Source organism: Notolepis coatsorum (assembly GCF_963971535.1).
Source record: "Notolepis coatsorum genome assembly, chromosome: 15".
Classification (NCBI taxonomy): domain Eukaryota; kingdom Metazoa; phylum Chordata; class Actinopteri; order Aulopiformes; family Paralepididae; genus Notolepis; species Notolepis coatsorum.
In genome coordinates, this window is record NC_140179.1 from 15,022,757 (window position 1) to 15,042,695 (window position 19,939).

The 19,939-nt window shown below is 44.2% G+C and overlaps 1 protein-coding gene across 1 annotated transcript in view; it reads left to right on the forward strand.

Moving 5' to 3' along the window:
* slc5a6a (solute carrier family 5 member 6a) overlaps positions 1-19,939 on the forward strand; it is a gene marked incomplete at its 3' end in the record, with an annotated part of 79,575 nt that overhangs the window by 1,817 nt on the left and 57,819 nt on the right. The window contains exons 2-4 of the mRNA XM_084330563.1: positions 11,931-12,071; positions 15,124-15,364; positions 16,656-16,877. Of these exons, the coding sequence (XP_084186689.1) occupies positions 15,239-15,364; positions 16,656-16,877 (348 nt within the window). The 5' untranslated portion in view covers positions 11,931-12,071; positions 15,124-15,238. The remainder of the gene's footprint in view (positions 1-11,930; positions 12,072-15,123; positions 15,365-16,655; positions 16,878-19,939) is intronic.

Genomic DNA, 19,939 nt, shown 5'->3' on the forward strand with positions numbered 1-19,939 from the left:
GGGCTACTTGGGAGCGGGGCCGTGTTGCGTGAAGGCAAGTGTGAACAGGTGGGTTTTTACCTTGGTTTTGAAGAGGTTGATGGTGTCAGAGCCTCGGATGAGGGGGGAGAGGGAGTTCCACAGTCTGGGGGCTGCTGCAGCGAAAGCTCGGTCTCCCAGTGTGGAACGCCTGGTGCGGGGGATGGTGAGGAGGTCGGAGTTGGAGGATCGGAGGCCTCGTGCTGGAGTGTAGGGGTGGAGTAGGTTGGTCAGGTAGGAAGGGGCCAACCCGTGCAGGGATTTGTAGGTGAGGAGGAGGATCTTGTAGGGGATTCGATAGTTGATGGGGAGCCAGTGTAGTTTTTGCAGGGTGGGGGTGATGTGCTGCCAGGGTTTGGTGCGCGTGAGGACCCTCGCAGCAGAGTTTTGGACGTACTGTAAACGATCCAGAACCTTCTTGGAGGCACCAAGAAGGATTCCGTTACAGTAGTCGAGGCGGGAAGTGATGAAGGCGTGAATGAGTGTTTCCGCTGAGGTGTCGGAGAGTGAGGGGCGGAGGCGGGAGATGGTTCTGAGGTGGAAGAAGGCGGATCTGGTGACAGACTTGACGTGAGGGTGAAATGAGAGGGTGGAGTCCAGTATGACGCCCAGGTTCCTTACCTCTGTGGAGGGGCAGATGGAGTAGCCATCCACGGAGAGAACAAGGTGGTCGATCTTTTGGAGGAGGGCTGGGGAGGCTATAACTATGAGTTCGGTTTTCTTACTATTGAGTTGAAGGAAATTGGTGGTCATCCATGTTTTTATGTCCTGGAGGCAGGCAGTGAGGGAGGGGGGAGGAAGGGGGGCCGAGGGTTTGGTGTGGAGGTAGAGCTGTGTGTCGTCTGCATAGAAGTGGAAGTGGAGGCCGTGTTTCCTTATGATGTCACCGAGTGGGAGGAGGTAAATCATAAAAAGGAGCGGACCTAGCACAGAACCCTGGGGAACACCCTGTTTAACAAGTGCTGGAGCTGACCTGGAGCCCCCGAGGGAAACATACTGCCACCTGTTGGTGAGGTAGGATGTGAACCAGGACAAGGGGGTACCAGTGATGCCAAGGACACTTTCCAGGCGGTCTAGGAGGATTGCGTGTGAGATGGTGTCGAAGGCAGCTGAGAGGTCCAGGAGGATGAGGATGTTGATGTTGCCAGCATCAGCAGCCATGAGGAGGTCATTTGTCACCTTGATCAGGGCGGTCTCGGTGCTGTGTTTAGCCCTGAACCCAGACTGGAGTGGTTCAAACAGGTCATGGTAGGCCATGTGACTCTGTAGCTGGGCGGCTACTGCGCGCTCGAGGACCTTGCTGAGGAAGGGGAGGTTTGAGATGGGGCGGAAGTTGTTGAGGTTATCGGGGTCCAGACCGGGTTTTTTTAGAATTGGGGTGACTGCTGCCACCTTTAAGTCAGCAGGGACGGAGCCAGTGGACAGGGATGAGTTGATGATGTCTACCATGAGAGGACAGAGGGCAGGCAGGCCAGCCTTCACCAGGGTGGTGGGCATAGGGTCCAGAGAGCAGGTGGAAGATTTAGAGCCAGACACCAGCTTCGTAATGGAGTCGGTGTCCACCAGGGAGAAGGATGAAAAGGAGTAGGTGGGATGGGGCAGAGGGTCATGTTTAGCAACCGGAGGTGTGGGGGACACAGGAGTAGACTGGAGCTGCTGGTAGATGGCGTAGATTTTGTTTTGGAAGAATTCCGTGAATCTGTTGCAGAGATCAGAGGAGGTGGTCTGGAGGGGGTTGTCGGGGGGCTTGAGGAGTTTGGTGATGGTGGAGAAGAGGGCTTTGGAATTCCCTTGTCCTTTGGAGATGATATCGGAGTAGAAGGAGGACTTGGTTTGGGTGAGGGCGAGTCTGTAGGAAATGATGTGGTCAGAGTAGGCCTGGGCATGGACAGCGAGGCCTGTTTTCCTGCAGCGCCTCTCCAACTGGCGGCCCTTGGCTTTCATGGAGCGGAGCTCAGGGGTGTACCAGGGGGCGGAGTGTGTAAATGTGACAGTGCGGGTTTTGAGGGGTGCGAGGGAGTCCAGGGTGGCAGCTAGGGCTGTGTTGTAGGTGTTCACCAACTCAATGGTTGAGAGCAGCTGAGGATCATGAGCGAGGTGGGAGCTCAGGGCGTTGGTGAGGTCAGTGGGGGTGATGTTTTTTGTGTTCCTGTACGTCATGGGGCCCTGTTGGCGGCCAGGGGAGGACGGGAGAGAAACTGAGAACTTGACGGCAAGATGGTCAGCAACGTGGAGGTCCACGCCACTGAGATTGGAGGGAGTGATGGTCTCGGTGGAACACACCAGGTCCAGTATATGGCCTCTGGTGTGGGTGGGGAAATCTACATGCTGGGTGAGATTGTGGCAGTCAAGGAGGGACAGGAGGTCGTCGGAGGTGGTGATGTTGTCAACGTGAATGTTGAAGTCGCCGAGGAGGAGAATTGAGGAGATGGATGAGCTGACAGAGGTGAGTAGGTCAGATAATTCCGAAATAAACACAGGGGAGGGAGGGGGGGGACGGTAGATCAGGATGACAAGCACAGGCTGGGGGCCAAGCAGTTTGAAGGCAAGGCATTCAAATGATGTAGCAGGAGGGGTGGGGACAGCCTTAACCTTGAAACAGGTACGACCAGTTGTCCTGGACTGAGGAATAACTGGCAAGTAAACCAGAGGATCACTCCTGCTTTCTCTACCTATACAGACCCTGATGATAACAGACCGTGTTTGCCTGCTAGTGAATGTAGTTTAGCTTTATTTCCCATGAATTGTGTGGGCATTGCTCCAAGAGAGGTCGTCGGGGGGTCTTCTGTGTGTGGCCATTACACTGTATGGTGCTCAAGGTGACCAGTTGGGGGACAGTTTACTACTGAGCAGCTCCACTGGGGGTAGTTGAGGGGTTAGTGCCTTGCTCAATGGCACCTCAATGGTAGAGTTGAGGAGGGAGCAAAGTGAAATTTGTTCATTTAATAACTAGGTGAGTTTTAGTGATTCCCCCACTCAATATTTACCCACCCAACCCAGGGACTCAAAAACTGGCATCCTTCCGGTCACAAGCCAGTTTTTCTAACCTATAGTCAAGGCTAGCTTACGGCAACTTTTTGGAAAATTAATTGGTATGAAGACTGAGAGAGAGATCCGCGTGTGCTAGCTAGCTTAGCGCAATGCCTGGAAGTGGATGCGGACCAATAGCCTTAGCCCTAGCTCTGTCAAATGTAACAAAATACACTTTCCAACAACTCAAACTGTCTTACTTACATGTTGTGTAAGTTTACTTACTTACATGTACATGCATGGGTAATGCTAAGAGAATTATCAAAGACTCCAGCCACCCAAACAACTGCCTCTTTGAACTGCTGCGGTCAGGCAAGCGATACCAGAGTCTCATGGCAAGCACAGAAAGACTCAGAAGAAGCGTCTATCCCCAGGCCATTAGGATGCTCAACGAACAATAACACTTTGTAACAACCATCAAATGCACTCACAGCACACACATCCACACGCACACACTCACTTTAAACAAACAACTCACTGCAGCACCCACTTTACACACTTTAGAACACCTTTATATTGATTGGTAAAGAATTTGCACTACAACCCATACCTCATTGTACTTACTTTTGTTTTTACTTACTGTAAATTGTACCTAAATTGTACCTCATCCCATTTCTCCTTTGCACTATATAGTATATTGTATATTAGTATATTGTATAGTATATTGTATGGTAACTCAGTTACTTCTACTCTGCATTGAACATTGTACATATGTACATAGTACATACTGAACACTTGTGTACTGTCTACGTCTACGTACGTGACTTCTATTTTTTACTTGCTATACTTATTTTATTTTATACTTATCTATTTTTGTCTAGCACAGTCTCTGGAGCGTAACAGAAAGACGCATTTTGTATAAAAGTATTCTGTACTTCTGTATGACAACTAATAAAGAAACTTGAACTTGTGTATTTACCACATGTAGAAATAACAATGGAAAATGAGACGTTGTCATTTTAGAAGCAGATACATTGTCTGAACTATGTGGCTCATGAGGTAGAGTGGTCGTGAGGTTCACGGTTCGATTCCCGATACTAACAAGTAACAACCGCCTTACTGCGTGCGTCTATGACGACACTGTTGGTCACCACGTATCCGTGACACGCGCGCCCCTCGACAACACTAGTAGTTTCGGGGGGCCTACCACCCCCCTGAAAAAAATCCTAGGGGAAACACTGATAAGCTAGGGTTTGCTACTTTCATCCTTCTGTTGTTCCTCACCTTGATTCTAGAGCCATATGAAATCCGCGTTCACGGAATCGCGGACGGAATCGCGGAATTGACCAATAAAAATGGAATCAACTGCAAAACGTGGAATATTGCAGAATTTGGCCTAATCTGGACTGAAATTCCGTTTTTGGGTGGAACGCTTGGTGCACACGCGACCGGGGAGGCGGACGCTAGAGCGGGTTACACACAACACAGGCAGTCTCCCAAGCGTCTCGCTGCTTCGGTGTTTACATCGTCAAGAAGCTAATAAATTCCCCAATAAGCCCTCAATTCAGAGCAGAGCAGTATCCTAATGACTTTTATGCCTCCGGCGATAAGGTGTTTTGCTAATTCTGTCAACGTTCCGTGGACTGGAGCCACAAAAACACTTGCGACACTATTGTGATTAAATAGCTATAACGTTAGGACATGATCGCTTCTTGCTAAATCTAGTGCACCCATCCATTTGTTTAATGCAAACGAGTCATTATACACTGCCCTTTATAATCGAAATAAACTTAAATAGCTATGAAACGTTTTACAGTACATAGATAGGACTATAGATGGAAATGATAGCTTCTTGCTAAATCTGGTGCAATCCATTTGTTTAATGCAAACGATTGTCATTATACACTGTCCTTTATAAACGAAATAAACTAAACTAAAGGTGCCTAAATTATGCATTACTATATTTCATCACAATAAAATAGATATAGCTAGGCTACTGACATTGTGATAATGTCAGTAGTAGCTAGCTGTATCTATTGTTTACACTTGAAATGTGTATTTTTATTTTGTCACAATATTATTTGAAAAGTATTGTGTAAAATGTAACTGTATTTCTGAGTTGCAGCACTTAAAAACATTAAATGGACTGTTATATCATATTCAATTGTAGACATTTATTCATTCCCACTTATTAGACACTATTTCTGATGGTAAAATGAGCATAAAAAGCAAAATACAGAATTCTGAAATATTAAAACGGAAAAAACGGAATTTGGGAAAAAATAAAATGGAATTTGGAAAATAATAAAACGGATTTCATATGGCTCTACTTGATTCAAGCCAATGTGGTTGCTGTTCAGCTTGAGAGTACATTTTATCCGTCTATCTCTACGTTTTATACATAACATTACCAATAAAACTGCTCACAAGTAAACGTCTTTCTGCTGGTAATGCATAGTAGGGATGGGCATGAGTAATGTTTTCCCAGATCGAGTACTCTCATGAGTTACTCGGGTAATGCTTGAGTAATTCTTTAGGGAAATAACTTTTACTTTTTAGAACACATCTTAAAGCGCATGGCAGCAGGCAGCAATAATGAGATATTGCAGAGTCATAAGCTACTGATTTTATTATGTCTCGCCCCGCGGACATAACAATGCACACAGCAATATATATGGCTGCTTTTTTCTATATAATGCTTTTATCCAAAGCGCTTTACAATTTGTTCCTCACATTTTACCCATTCACCCACACATTATTTCACTCACACATTCACACACCGACGGCGGAGGCAACCATGCAAGGTGCCAACCTGCTCATCGGGAGCAATTAGGGGTTAAGTGTCTTGCTCAAGGACACATCGACACGCTGGCCGGGAGGAGCAGGAATCGAACCGGGAACCTCCGGATTGCCAGACGACTGCTCTACCTCCAGAGCCACTGTCGCCCCTTAATGCTTAATGCTTATTGTCAGTCAAAACAGTCAGTTACCATTTGTAATAATTACATCACCTCTACTGTCTGCAACAGGTCTCTCTGCTCATCGAACGGCATGTCTGTATCAATGCTAGTCTATGAACACTACACCAAAGTGAGCAGAGCCGAGGAGCAGCTGAGCAGAAGGACCGGTCACCCAACATTCTCTGTAAACCAAAGTAGATGGGCTATGTCGTTATTATCAATAGCTGGCCACAGCGTAATGGCTGTACCGAATGCTTCGAAGCTTCGAAGCTTCGATCATAATGTTGACATTCAAATTCTAAATCAACATTCGAATTTTTTATTTAATTTACTTTTTTTTTTGTGTCTATTCAATCTGTTTAAACCAATGGGGGTTTTCTTCACAGTTGCAGTTAAAGATTAGGCTACTAATATTATAATATTATACTATAAGACGTCACCATCACTTTCATACCAACCGTGCCCTTATTGGATTATTTATGTTGATGAAACTGATTAGTTATATTCATTAAAGAAAGTTGATTTAATAAAAGAAAAAGACTCATTCAATCAGATTAATCACTTTATTCAAATTGAGGTTTTAGTTTATAATTTTTTCTTTTTTCTTTTTTCTAAGTAAATTTCTTTTATACTTCAATCGAAGCTTCGAATGTTAAAAAATGACATTCGGTACAGCCCTAAAACAAATCCTAAAGTTGATGTGAATTAGGCTACGCTCTTATGAACCCATAAGCTGAATGGAAAGTCACCTTTTTCAATCCCCACATTCGGAGAAATTGCTAAATGAAAAAGAAAAATTGGAACTGCCCCCCCCCCCTCCGGTTTTCCAGCCCCTGTGTTTAGCAGGCCAGGGTTCATCTCTTGGGTTTAATGATTACTCAGATTGCCCTCATTGCCCTTGTAGATGACATACAAGGGCTGGGATACGCTCCCGTGCACATATCCACCTGGTGTGCACAACAGAACTGACTGATGGCTTTCTATTCAGTGATTTGCAGAAATTGTGAATGCTTGGCTCAGGCCTAGCGTTTCTTTTGCAAGCTGGGCTGATTGAAAGATGCTGGTGTATAATCTAGTCTACCACCAAATTGAATTGCTAGCCCCTCTCTCAGCCTGATATTTATGTTGCTACACAGTCTCTCCTCATGCAGCCGCACAAACCCTCCCACGCTGTAATTAGTCTGCTCTCTCTTCTAAAACCGGATTGTCTATTTTCCATAAATTACAAAGATTGTGTACTGGCTACTACGCAACCCTGCTTACCTACCGCCAATAATGTGCAATCATTGTCCAAGCGTTGCCAGGCAACCGTGGCTTCCCTGGTCTTTCATGTGTTAGTTGGTGGCGTGTTGTTGTGATGTCACTGGTCAGAGCAAACCCCAGAGCTTCTGACATATACAGTAAGTGTATTGAAGATTATTTTATTGTCAATGTACACAAGGAAATTAAATTAGTCTTTTCTCATATCCCTCCTAGTTACACATACATTATGCATTTCATCAGAGGGGTCAGAGCGCAGTGCAGCACCCCTGGATGCGTTTTGGGGTTCAGTGCCTTGCTCAACGGCACGTTACTCCCGATGAGCTGGGGTTGTAAAACATTTATCAGTCCGTTACTGGCTAGTGTTAAATATTTTGGGTATTGTCATTACTTTGTGTAGCCTACTTCCTACCAAAAAAAATGTAAATGAAATCCCAGCCCAGAGCAGTGCAACAAGAAAGTAAAACAAATAAAAATGTATATGCGTACAAAATATTAAATAAAAAAAACATTGTTATAATGCAGTTGAATGACATCTCATCTGACAACTGTACCGCTCTCCCTTAAATACTCACCTTCTGAAATCTACAGCATAACCCAATGTATATTTCTGTTTAATTAGAATTCATTAAATTATTCAAACTTAATAAAAAAATATACATATTGGCCATCGGCTGCCCCTGTTCTCTAAATATCATACATCAGTGGTTTGGTTAACAGCTATTACAGTACCCTGCCCATACCTGTACCTCCCCTCCCCATGCTGCTATTACCCTGCCCATACCTGTACCTCCTCTCCCCCATGCTGCTATTATTACCCTGCCCATACCTGTATCTCCCCTCCCCCATGCTGCTATTACCCTGCCCATACCTGTACCTCCCCTCCCCCATGCTGCCATTACCCTGCCCATACCTGTACCTCCCCTCCCCCATGCTGCTATTACCCTGCCCATACCTGTACCTCCCCTTCCCCATGCTGCTATTACCCTGCCCATACCTGTACCTCCCCTCCCCATGCTGCTATTACCCTGCCCATACCTGTACCTCCCCTCCCCATGCTGCTATTACCCTGCCCATACCTGTACCTCCCCTCCCCATGCTGCTATTACCCTGCGCATACCTGTACCCCCCCTCCCCCATGCTGCCATTACCCTGCCCATACCTGTACCTCCTCTCCCCCATGCTGCTATAAGCCTGAATTGCCGCAAGGGGATCAATGAAGGAATATCTTATTTTTTTTTTTGGTTTTTGGTCGATTTCTATAGTTTTTTTCCCCGGGCAGTCCGGCAGAGAGAGAGAGGAAGTATGGGAGATAGAGGGCGAAGACATTTGGCAAAGGTCGCCGGGTCCGGGAGTCGAACCCGGGACGGCCGTGTTGCACCGTAGTGCTGTACAATAAAGGAATTTCTTATCTCTTATCTTAGCTGTACCATTTGACTTGCCTTGAGTTTTTCCTGAGGCCTTGGTGTGAGAGTTTTAGGTATTAACCTCTTCAGCCCTAGCCCTATTTTCAGAAAATACATACCTAAGTAAATGGAAGATTGCTCCACATCTACAAGGGCCATTTGCATGTCCTTGGTATCTAGGGACATCTATGAATCTCAGGGAATGTATTCCCAGTGTCAGTGAACCAAAGGAGAATATCAATAAAAAAAAATGTGAATAACAACACCATGCTAAAAATGGCCAGACATGAAAAAGAACCACTGAGCTCATTCAGCACCTTTTTGAGATCACGTGTACAAACAATCTAAGCAAATTAATAATGGGAAGATGATTAAACAGGAGATTTTGTAGAGACTGTACTGAATTCTGCCATCCGGACACATGCTATTTGAAATATGATTATAGAATATCAGGCCTATAAATTACCTTCTTATCATCTTATGGCCAAGTCGAACATCTATCACCAGGCGTGATTCACAAACCGTGACTGAAATCTAATGTAAGTAGGCGCGGCTGGGTGGCGCAGCGGAGATTGCGCTCGTCACCAATGCAACAGACTCCGGTCTCGAATCCTGGTGTCAGCATTGCCTCCGGCTTGGGCCAGCCGTCATACTAACTCATTGGCAGAGTTAGAGGGTGGAATTCGAAGGGTGGGGATTTGGACGTTGTGGATAGCGACTCCTACAGGTCGGTTGGGGGACGCCTGCACAGCAGAGACAGGAAGTAGCGGGGGTAGTGTGAGCCTCCCATGCGTTACACCTTGCCACTGAGAGTCCGCGCTGGCAGGTGAAAAGATGCGACAGGCTGCCTCCTCGTGTACCGGAGGGGACACGTGATGCAAGGCTTCTATCCTCCCTACAACCGACCAGTGGGGGGCATAGTCGAGCAACGTTCAAGACAGGGGAGGGGAGAATTGGAAACTCGAAATTGGGATGGGAGAATAAGGAGAAAAAGTGGATAAAAAAAAAAAAAATCTACCAGTTACTTTTTTATAATACATTTTTTATGGCAATAACGTTCAGGTTTGTGGGATATGGTCCCGAAAAATAAGATGCATAAAAAAGTAAATCTAGAAGTCAGATGATTGACAGGGGCTGGCGTGAGCCAGTAAGTATCGTTTTTTGAAATTCGAAAGCCCATTGAAATTCCTGGGTCTCCTCTCCTCATAGGACTACAAACAAAATTACGACATAATTTCCTCCCGTCAATACTCACCTTTTTCCGACTCGATTTCTATAACTAATTACTATTACACTACTACACTATTACTTCAGGCTATGGAACCGTTATGTTTTCCAGCTCCCACCTCTCAGCTGGAACTTAGACTACTCCCACCTCCACAGTGATCCCACACTCATCATTATGGCTCATTCTGATGTATTTAATAGGGTCGGATTCCCTGGCCAGGCCTTGATCACCTCAGCTTTGCTGAATCACATAGAGGGGTCCTGTCACTGTTGGAACACTCCCTCTGTTTGATCAGCATCATGCACACTTTCAAACGTTTTCCTGGCTTCTAATAAAGGCATAGATGGAAAAATGACCAGTGAGGATGTTTGTGCATAGTGCATTGTAGTAGGGCTGTACCGAATGTCATTTTTTAACATTCGAAGCTTCTATTGAAGTATTCGAACGAAGCTTCGAATGTCTGTACAAATCTGATTAAATGAGTTTTTTTTTTATTAAATCAACTTTCTTTAATGAATATAACTCATCAGTTTCGTCAACATAAATTGGGCACGGTTGGTATGAAAGTGATGGTGACGTCTCATAGTATAATATTTGTGTAGCCTAAACTTTATCTGCAACTGTGAAGAAAAACCCCATTGGTTTAAACAGATTGAATAGACATACAAAAAAGATTTTATTTCTTTTTATTAAAAATTCAAATGTTGATTTAGAATTTGAATGTCAACATTATGATCGAAGCTTCGAAGCATTCGGTACAGCCCTACATTGTAGTTTAACTGCAGACGATAATGGGGGTATTGCAACCAATTCTGAAGCCCTACGAAAGTAAAGTGTGTGTGCTGAAGTGTCTTTCTCCACACAATGAAGGTTGAGTGAAGATTATGAGTTCAATCTGGATCAAGAACCGTGAATGAAATCTACTTTAAGTACAGTTACTTGAAAATTCCTCCACTATTTTTCTCCAGGTTAGAACGCCGTTTTTTTCTAGACGTTCACAGCAAGGTAGAGAAACTAACTGCGTTCTGTTTTATGGCAATAACGTTCAGGTTTGTGTAGGGGTGGGACGATACATCGATCCAGATCGATACATCGATGTAATTATCAACGATCGAATCGGATCGATGCGATGTAATAAGATCGATTCATATCGATACTCTTATTTTGAAAATCCTGTGGCGAGTCTCATAACTGATTGTGTTAAATGGGCATATGATATCATCTCATATCGATCGCAGGCACCTGAATCTAATCGTATCGTATTGTATCGTGAGAGACTTTGTGATATCGGCAAATATCGTATCGTTGTCCAAATAATCGATATCGTATCGTATCATGATGAAACTGGTGATTCCCACCCCTAGGTTTGTGTAGGGATGGGAATTGATAAGATTTTATCGATACGTTTCCATTATCTATTCTGCTTATCGATCCGATTCTTTATCGATTCCCTTATCGATTCCTGATAAATTGATCATTTAAATAAATAAATTGGAAATGCAACAGAACTAAGCTTGTTAGAAGAACAACATGCAACTGCCATATTAAAAACCCATGACCCTCAGAGTAAGAAGGCTAATGCAATCGGAGCCCAATGTCTCACAAAATCCCACCCCATTTCCCTTCCACTGCCCGTCACTCCTCCTCTCCGCGCCTCCCCTTATCTCTCCTCCCCCCGTCTCTCCTCTCTTCTACTCTACACCTCTCCCTCTTTCCTTGTCCCCCCCCCCATTCAGAGAGAGCACAGGATAGGGTAACGCAGCTGGCTAGCTTGGCGCTTGTGAAGCAACAGGATCAGTCAGAGGGAGATCAGGATAGTGTAACACAGCTGGCTAGCTTAGATCCTGTGAAGCAACAGGTTAGTATTACATTCAGTTCAATAGGAGATTTGTGGGAGACTCCGCATGGAGCCAGGCATTTGTTATGACGACCGACAGCAAAAGTATTATCTGTCTGTTTTGGTTTTGTCAGTCAGTCCTTATTTGAGAAGAAAACAAACGCAGCTCTTTACAAAAGCTCATTTTTCTTAACCCTTCTGTAACTATTATGACATGTTTTTTTTGTGTGTGTGATCTTTTTGTTTTGCAGATCAGGTGCGTTTCCTGCATGTAGGATTGTCATTGTGAGCAAGTCACCTCCCCCCCTGTTTGAGCGTTAAGTGTGAAGGCTCTGCATGTGTCGGCCAGCCAGCGTCGGCCCAACGGTCACTGGTTTGACAGAACTGAGCAGGTATGATTTCTCTGGTTTTGTCTCTTGGACACGCGCGCACACACACACCTTTGGAGTTATGACTCTACACATGATTGTGAATGTGCGTGTTTTGTGTGTGTGTGGCAGGGAAGTGGATAGACGTGTGTGTGTGTGTGTCTTTCACCTTTTCACTTGCATTTACAAAAGAAAGTCTTGCAAATGTAAATTTTATTTGAGCTATTTAGACACGGGTGCATTTCAAATCCTTCTTTCTTTGTACTAGTGCTCCATGATTAACCTCTTAACCTCTTGATCCCTGAAAATCCGCCTACATACCTAAGTAAATGGAAGATTGCTCAACTTCTACAAGGTATATTTGCATGTGGTATTGCCAGTAGGGCTGCAACTAATGACTAATTTGGTAGTCGACTAATCTGCAGATAATTTTTTCGATTAGTCGACTAATCGAAAACCAATGTAAAAAAAATTTTTTTTTTTTTTTTTTTTTTTTATAAATTACCTATCTTTGTGAAAGTGGCTTCTCAGCTCTGGTCCAGCTGAAGACAGAGCAGAGGAACAGATTGGACATTGAGCATGACCTCAGAGTTGCTTGTCTACCATCACCCCAGACTTTGAGACTCTTGTCAGGACCAAACAACAACATCATAACATGATGATCCCATAGCAAATTAAAATAATGACTCATGAAACATTTGAATCTGGATCTTTAAGCCACTTTAAATGAAAATGTATTTGAAGAACAATACAGCAATCACTCATAACAAGATAAATAAATTAAATAATACAAATTAAAGTGGAAGTGTACTTTAAATAACTTTTGTTTGCTGTGTGTGAGAGGAGTCCATGTGTGTGTGTATGTGTGTGTGTCTTACTCTGATCGCTGTGTGAGTGAGAGGAGTGTGTGTACTGTGTAATTTGTGTGTGTCTTACTCTGATCGCTGTGTGAGTGAGAGGTGTGTACTGTGTAATTTGTGAATGTGTGTGTGTCTTACTCTGATCGCTGTGTGTGAGAGAGAGGAGTGTGAATGTGTGTGTGTCTTACTCTGATCGCTGTGTGTGAGTGAGAGGAGTGTGTATGTGTGTGTGTCTTACTCTGATCGCTGTGTGTGAGTGAGAGGAGTGTGTATGTGTGTGTGTCTTACTCTGATCGCTGTGTGTGAGTGAGAGGAGTGTGTATGTGTGTGTCTTACTCTGATCGCTGTGTGTGAGTGAGAGGAGTGCGTGTGTTTGTGTGTCTAGTCTGATCATCATCTCCTGCAGGGGAACAATGTTTTCAATGTCCAAAATTTGCTATGGGATCATCATGTTATGATGTTGTCTGGAACCCTGAGAAGCCACTCTCACAAAGATAGGTAGTGCACAAAAAAAAAAAAAAAATTTTTTTTTTTTAATGACTAATCGACGCAACAATTTCTCGTCGACGATTTTTTATAATCGACGTCGTCGATTATGTCGACTAATCGTTGCAGCCCTAATTGCCAGTGTCAGAAATATTGTGTCTGTTACTAGGCTTGAGTAAATTGTGATGAACCAAAGGAGAATATCAATTTTCTTTTATTTTTTTCATTTTATTTCTTTTATATTTGACAGTGAATAACACCATGCTAAAATTGACCAGACATGACAAATTGCCACTGAGCTCATTCAGCACCTTCTTGAGATCACGTGTACAAACAATCTAAGCAAAGGAATAAAGGGAAGATGATTAAAGAGAAGGTTTTGTAGATACAGTCAGGGCACGAAATAAACTTTTTTGACTCAGTGGCGGGTAGATGGGAAAATTCTACCCGCCAAGCATATTTCTTACCGGCCAAAAAAAATACGCATTTTTGTGTTACATATACCGTATATACATTTTTTTCAGTACATTTCAAGTAGATAAGCTATTACGTTGAAGAATATGCCGCATAATATGCCGCATAATAATAATAATATATGCGCGATTGTGCATATGCTCTATTATGCGTAGAGCCCTGCATATGCACGTTCAAGTTCAAGTTAACATGCAAACCGATGTATATGAAAATAAACAGCTGCCTACCTGTCGCGTCAGTGAGATCCCTGGCCCTGTTTTGCCTGGCTGAGCGCCGTTATATGGGGTGTGTAATTAGTCACTTTAAGCTGGACACATGCTTCGGAGTGGTCGGTTGTCAATCGACTCCGGGAGGGGTTGAGCACGTACTTCATGTGCGAAAAGATCTGCTCACAGAGGTATGTTGACCCGAAGACCGTCAGAAAAGCCATTGCAACGTTCCGTAGGCAGCTGAACTTCTCCGGTACAGATGCCCAGCAGGAGAAGATGCAGGCTCTGTGGTCTTTCACTGCCGTGGTTTCTAGCTCTTTGCGTAGCTCTGCAAACTTGGCCACCCACAGTGTTGAACTCTTCAGCTCGATCAGCTGCATTTCTATGTCCTGTGTATCCATCCAACCAGTCTATCAGAGATACATCCAATTCGTGACTGACTGATAAATAAATAATAATAATGACTGTGTGAATTTGTCTTCTCTTATAATTATAATAATAAATACGACTATATATGTTTGTATTGGTGTGCGTCTGTGTTTTTAACGGCTTAATTTGGAAGAAATCATTGGTGATTGTCAGTGATTCTACAGACAGCTATTAAATATGTTGAGACTTTGCGCCTCCTGGTGGCATATAACAGAACAGCAATGGGCCTCAAAATGAATCCCGTCGGCACCATGGTTACACCGCGGTAGTATGGTGGAGAGTCCTAAACGCCACACCTGTAGGTTGTTAATGGTTTTCTGATTTTGTACTCTAAATCGGATATTGAATGATACGGATAATTTGTGCTGCTCTATTTCTTCTTAATTTCTTCTCTCTCTCTCTCTCTCTCTCTCTCTCTCTCTCTCTCTCTCTCTCTCTCTCTCTCTCAGCAAAAGCACAAAAGATGAACATTTTGATTATTGCATGAATTTACTTTTGCCACCCCTAAATAGTTATGTATAATATCAAAATGTATATAAGATATAAATCTGTATATCACCATAAAATGATCATCATATTATTGGCGTGCTTACCGTTATTATAATTGTTTTCTCACAGAGTGTCCGCTATGGGTGTGCAACCCCCTGTGTCATCGTGATCAACCCCTTTGGACCGTGTCCGCGTCAACAGCCACCCCTTCTCTCCCCCGCCCCGCCCCGCCACCAACGGCACCATGGGAGACGTGGTCCAGATGCACTTCACCCCAGTGGACTACGTCATCTTCTCCCTGCTGCTGGTGGCCTCGACAGGCATCGGCCTGTTCTACGCCTTCTCCGGTGGTCGCCAGCGCACCACACAGGTAGGTGTTGGGGCCGGACGCGTGTGGTCTTTTACCAACACACTTGCAGTTCCGCGTTCGGGTTCCGCGATCTGATTGGCCACAGTGCCGTTTCTCTCTGCGCCAATCGCGTTACGCCTATTTCTGCCTAAGACCACACGCCGCCGGGGAGCCTCCCAGGCAAAAACGTAATAATGTAACAGCGACACGAGGAGAGATTTATATTTAATACCAATAGACGGAGCTTAAATTCCTCTCGAGTGGATCAAATCCTCCGGCGCTCACACACGTGGGAATGGCGCTCTGCAAACACATCCGCTGGAGATGCAGGAGGAGGAACATAATAGCCAAGAGTGTCTGAGTTATATGGGTCAGGATTAGATCAAATGCATCTTTTACCTCTGGTTCAAAGGGGCACGCTTGTGCACAGGCATCACAACAGGAAAGTACGAGGTCACGGTGGATGTTTGAATGTTTGCGCTACACTCGCTACACTTGTATGACTATCTTGGAAGGACACAGGTGGATGAAACGGCGCTCCTCCAGACAAAACAACGGAGGTTCATTTGAAAATATGGCTTATAGCTCTAGCTTTTGATGCTGAGCTCATATGGGAAAGGTGCTCTGCATACCGAACGACACCTCAGAGAACTGAAATCAGAATCCCTTCTAGCAGAACCATGCCCACTCCTCCCTTATAGTGTAATTATATTGAAGATCCACTAATGAATCCACTAATGAATGACGTGAAGTAACCACATTTAGATGATTACAATTCTATTAGATTTGTTTAGATTATACCTTTTTATTTTTTTGGGACATGTTCCCTGGCAGAGCACAGCGCCAGGCTGGACACTTGCAGTGCAGACTCTGACCACAGGGTTATTAAAGTGGCCAATCAGATCGCGGAACCCGAACGCGGAACTGCAAGTGGGCCGGACGGGTATTCGGTACACAGATGTATGGATATCGGCTTGTGATTCCATAATAAAATGCTCATCAATAATATAAACGATGTGATTTTGTTTGAAGTTCTTGGGAATGGAATTTATAGTCTAGTAGTGGGCACATAAAAACATACTTGAACTATTGTCCCACACACACACACACACACACACACACACACACACACACACACACACACACACACACACACACACACACACACACACACACACACACACACACACACACACACACACACACACACACACACACACACACACACACACACACACACACACACACACACACACCTAAACGGTTATGTGACCCCTTTGAGAAACTGAGATGAACCTGTCATGACACACAGGAGTTCCTGCTGGCCGACCGCTCCATGTCCTGCCTGCCAGTGTCCCTGTCGCTGCTGGCAACCTTCCAGTCTGCGGTGGCCATCCTGGGTGCTCCGTCTGAGGTGTACACCTACGGGACCCAGTATTGGTTCCTGGGCTGTTCCTACTTCCTGGGCTTGCTCATCCCGGCCCACGTCTTCATACCCATCTTCTACAGGCTCCGGCTGGCCAGCACCTATGAGGTGAGGAGCAGGGAGGCGGGCTGGTAGTACACAGTCATTTGACCTTCCCTTGTTGCAGCAGCTGCACAATAGTGCATGGTGCCATTGACGATATCAAATGGTACCCTTTGACTGATATGATCAGTTGTCATATGTTTGGAGTACCTATTGTATGACATTCTGGACCAAATCCTATGTTTAAAATAACAATTTGGCCGATTGGCCAACATTTAGCCAGCGCAAAATTGATGTGACACAACAGATGACCTCATCGGCCACTGCCATCGGTGAATGTCATCTTATTTGCCAATAGGCCAATGGCAGTCAACAAGGTGAATATCAGACCATACTGATGTTCGGACGATAAATCGGTGCAACCCTAGTTTGGAGCTTGATTAGAGGACTGCAGGCATTAAAGCGTTCCGTCTTGAGACGGATTTCCGTCAATTTGATTATATTTATATAATATTTTTATTTATATTTATAAAAAAGAATTTACATTCTTTATTTATTTTTTAATATGAAGTTTGCCAATAGGGATGTATTAGTAGTATTGGCAGTGGTAGTAGTCGTAATAGTAATCCAGTCTATTTTTTTTCTCTTTCTAAAAAATAAACTAGTTCAACACAGGTAACCACTTTTGCTTAATTTCTTTGATGGCTCAAATGTATGCTCTACAGGGCTCTACGCTAACTTTTTTCCCAAGGAGCACATGTGCTCCTAAATGAAAAAAATTAGGAGCACACAAAGAAATTTAGGAGCACATATATCGAAATGATCTGGGATAATTCCTGCAAAGCTATTTATAAGGCGCTAAGCTAATAACGTTAAATCGATTGGCGTTTCATCCCTACACAAGCTAGAGTTAAAAATCCAAATGCATATGATCGGTATTATGTTCCATCATGAATGCATGAAAGGGGGAGAGGGGGAAGTCGTTTCTTATTATTGATTACCAATAACGGCATTCGTTATTACCACAACATAGGATGGCTATGAAATCCTTGCACGATCAAGCTGAAATTGACGTCAAATTGCTCTTACCTATGGCCGGTTGGATTCCAAAAAGAATTTTCCAGTTATTTGATCGCCATCTGCTAATGAATGTATGAATGAATGAATGAAAACTTTATTTAACAGATTGCAGAATGGGTACAATACAGTACGGCTCAATACACACAATTGTTAAGGGGATGCAGACCAGAGAAAGACGTTTGTCTTGTTTACATCAGGGGTTCCCAAACTTTTCAGGCCGGGACCCAGAAAATAAGGCGTCAGAGAGCCGCGGCCCAATGCACATCGTCAGGCTTTTTTTTTATTTATTTTTGCCAGGTGACCGATTTTTTAAGCCAAATATCACTTCAATCCTATTAAGTTAGTTCAAGTTAGTTATTCATTTATATGTGCTATTTATGAGAGGGCTAACTTGTTGCAAAATAATAATGATAATAATAATAGCCTCATTAACACTTTGATTGCCTAAGGCTAAATTCATGATATACCATATGTAACTGAGGGGTACAATTCCCTGACTGTATTGATAAGTATGGTATCATTAAACCACTACCGCTTTATGTACTTTAATTACTGGCCATACAGTACACGATATCTAAGTATGATGAACACTTTCCCACATATGAAATCAGGTCCACACAAAGGTAATAGTCAAATATTTAATATATAGCAAAGGGTACATATAATAGTTACTTATTACATTTATGATTTGAATGCACTTGTAAGGCAAATGAGTACTCGTAGGCAAATCAACACTGAATGTCCAATCTCTGGTTACGCAGGAAGCAAGTATACAACCTGGCTCTTAGGGAATTATAACGATGGCACTTAATGATTATAGCAGGATATACTGTAAAGGGTCCTGCCGGTTGTAAGCCAGTAGGGGGGGTAGGAGAGCCGTCGGCTGTATCCCGTCTGGTCAACGATTTCTAGGGAGAGTTCAGGTACAGAACACAGTGCCCGTAGAACCTTGATCCGCAGATGAATACACTTGGGCTCTCTTGTAGACGATAGCTGCAGTCGTAGCTGTAGGTCCACAACGAAGAAGAAGCGAGGCGACCTCAGTCTGGTCTGAGCGCCGTCTCACCTTGGCTCCTCTCGGGGTAAATCCAACACTCACCGGTGTTGGCGATTATCCGCTCCACAAATCAAAGCACCAAAGCAAATAGATATTCCATGCCGTATAGGGCTCAGCAGTCGTCAGGGTAGGTAATCCAATGTGCAGGTCCACTCGTCCTCGCCTAGAACTCCTCGGATGAAAGCACCACGTGTGGTCTGCCCAACCTGGTTAAGACTCTAGATAACGCGAGGAAGCGATGGGGGTGCTGCTCACTTTAGAACTCTAACCGAACGATGCACCATACATAACAGACTATTATTACTTAATAGAAATACGGTGCCAAACTCTGGCAATTCAGCTATTAATTCGCACAAGGTCTCACTGCTATTCTAAGGCCAAACCGGCCATACTACACCGCACGCGGTATCGTGGGGTGAGGCTTCACGTCTTGTTACTTAGTTGGGTAGAAGGGTAAAGGACTAAGAGGAATTCTACATTTCTTGCGCCATATTTATATGCACAGTGGACAAGTAGTGCCGCTCTGCTTTCGGTAGCCGTATTCCTGCGCGGAGCTGGGGCTAGTAAGGGCATGTCTCGTCGGTACCTTTGAACTTGAACGCCAGGGGCTGGTCCCTGGCGCCTGGTCCTTTTGTCCAATACGAGAATGAACTATTATGGGCTGTAGTAGAATAAAGGGATATTCCGTGTATATGTACAAGGAGTATACAAGGGATATCGAACGATATACAAATACTATTAAATAGGGTCGGGTGTAGGTCCGTCCTTGGACGAGCACTTCAGCTGCTCGGACCTTTCCATCGGCACCGGTGATCACTCTGCTTACGCGGCCAGCCGGCCACATAGCTCTGGGTAGTGACTGGTCGATGATCATGACGACTGTTCCTTCTGTCAAATTGTCTCTCTCTTTTACCCACTTCTGACGGGTCTGTAGAGACGGTAGGTAGTGGAGTAGGAAGCTGTTCCAAAACTTGTCAGCCAGTACTTGACT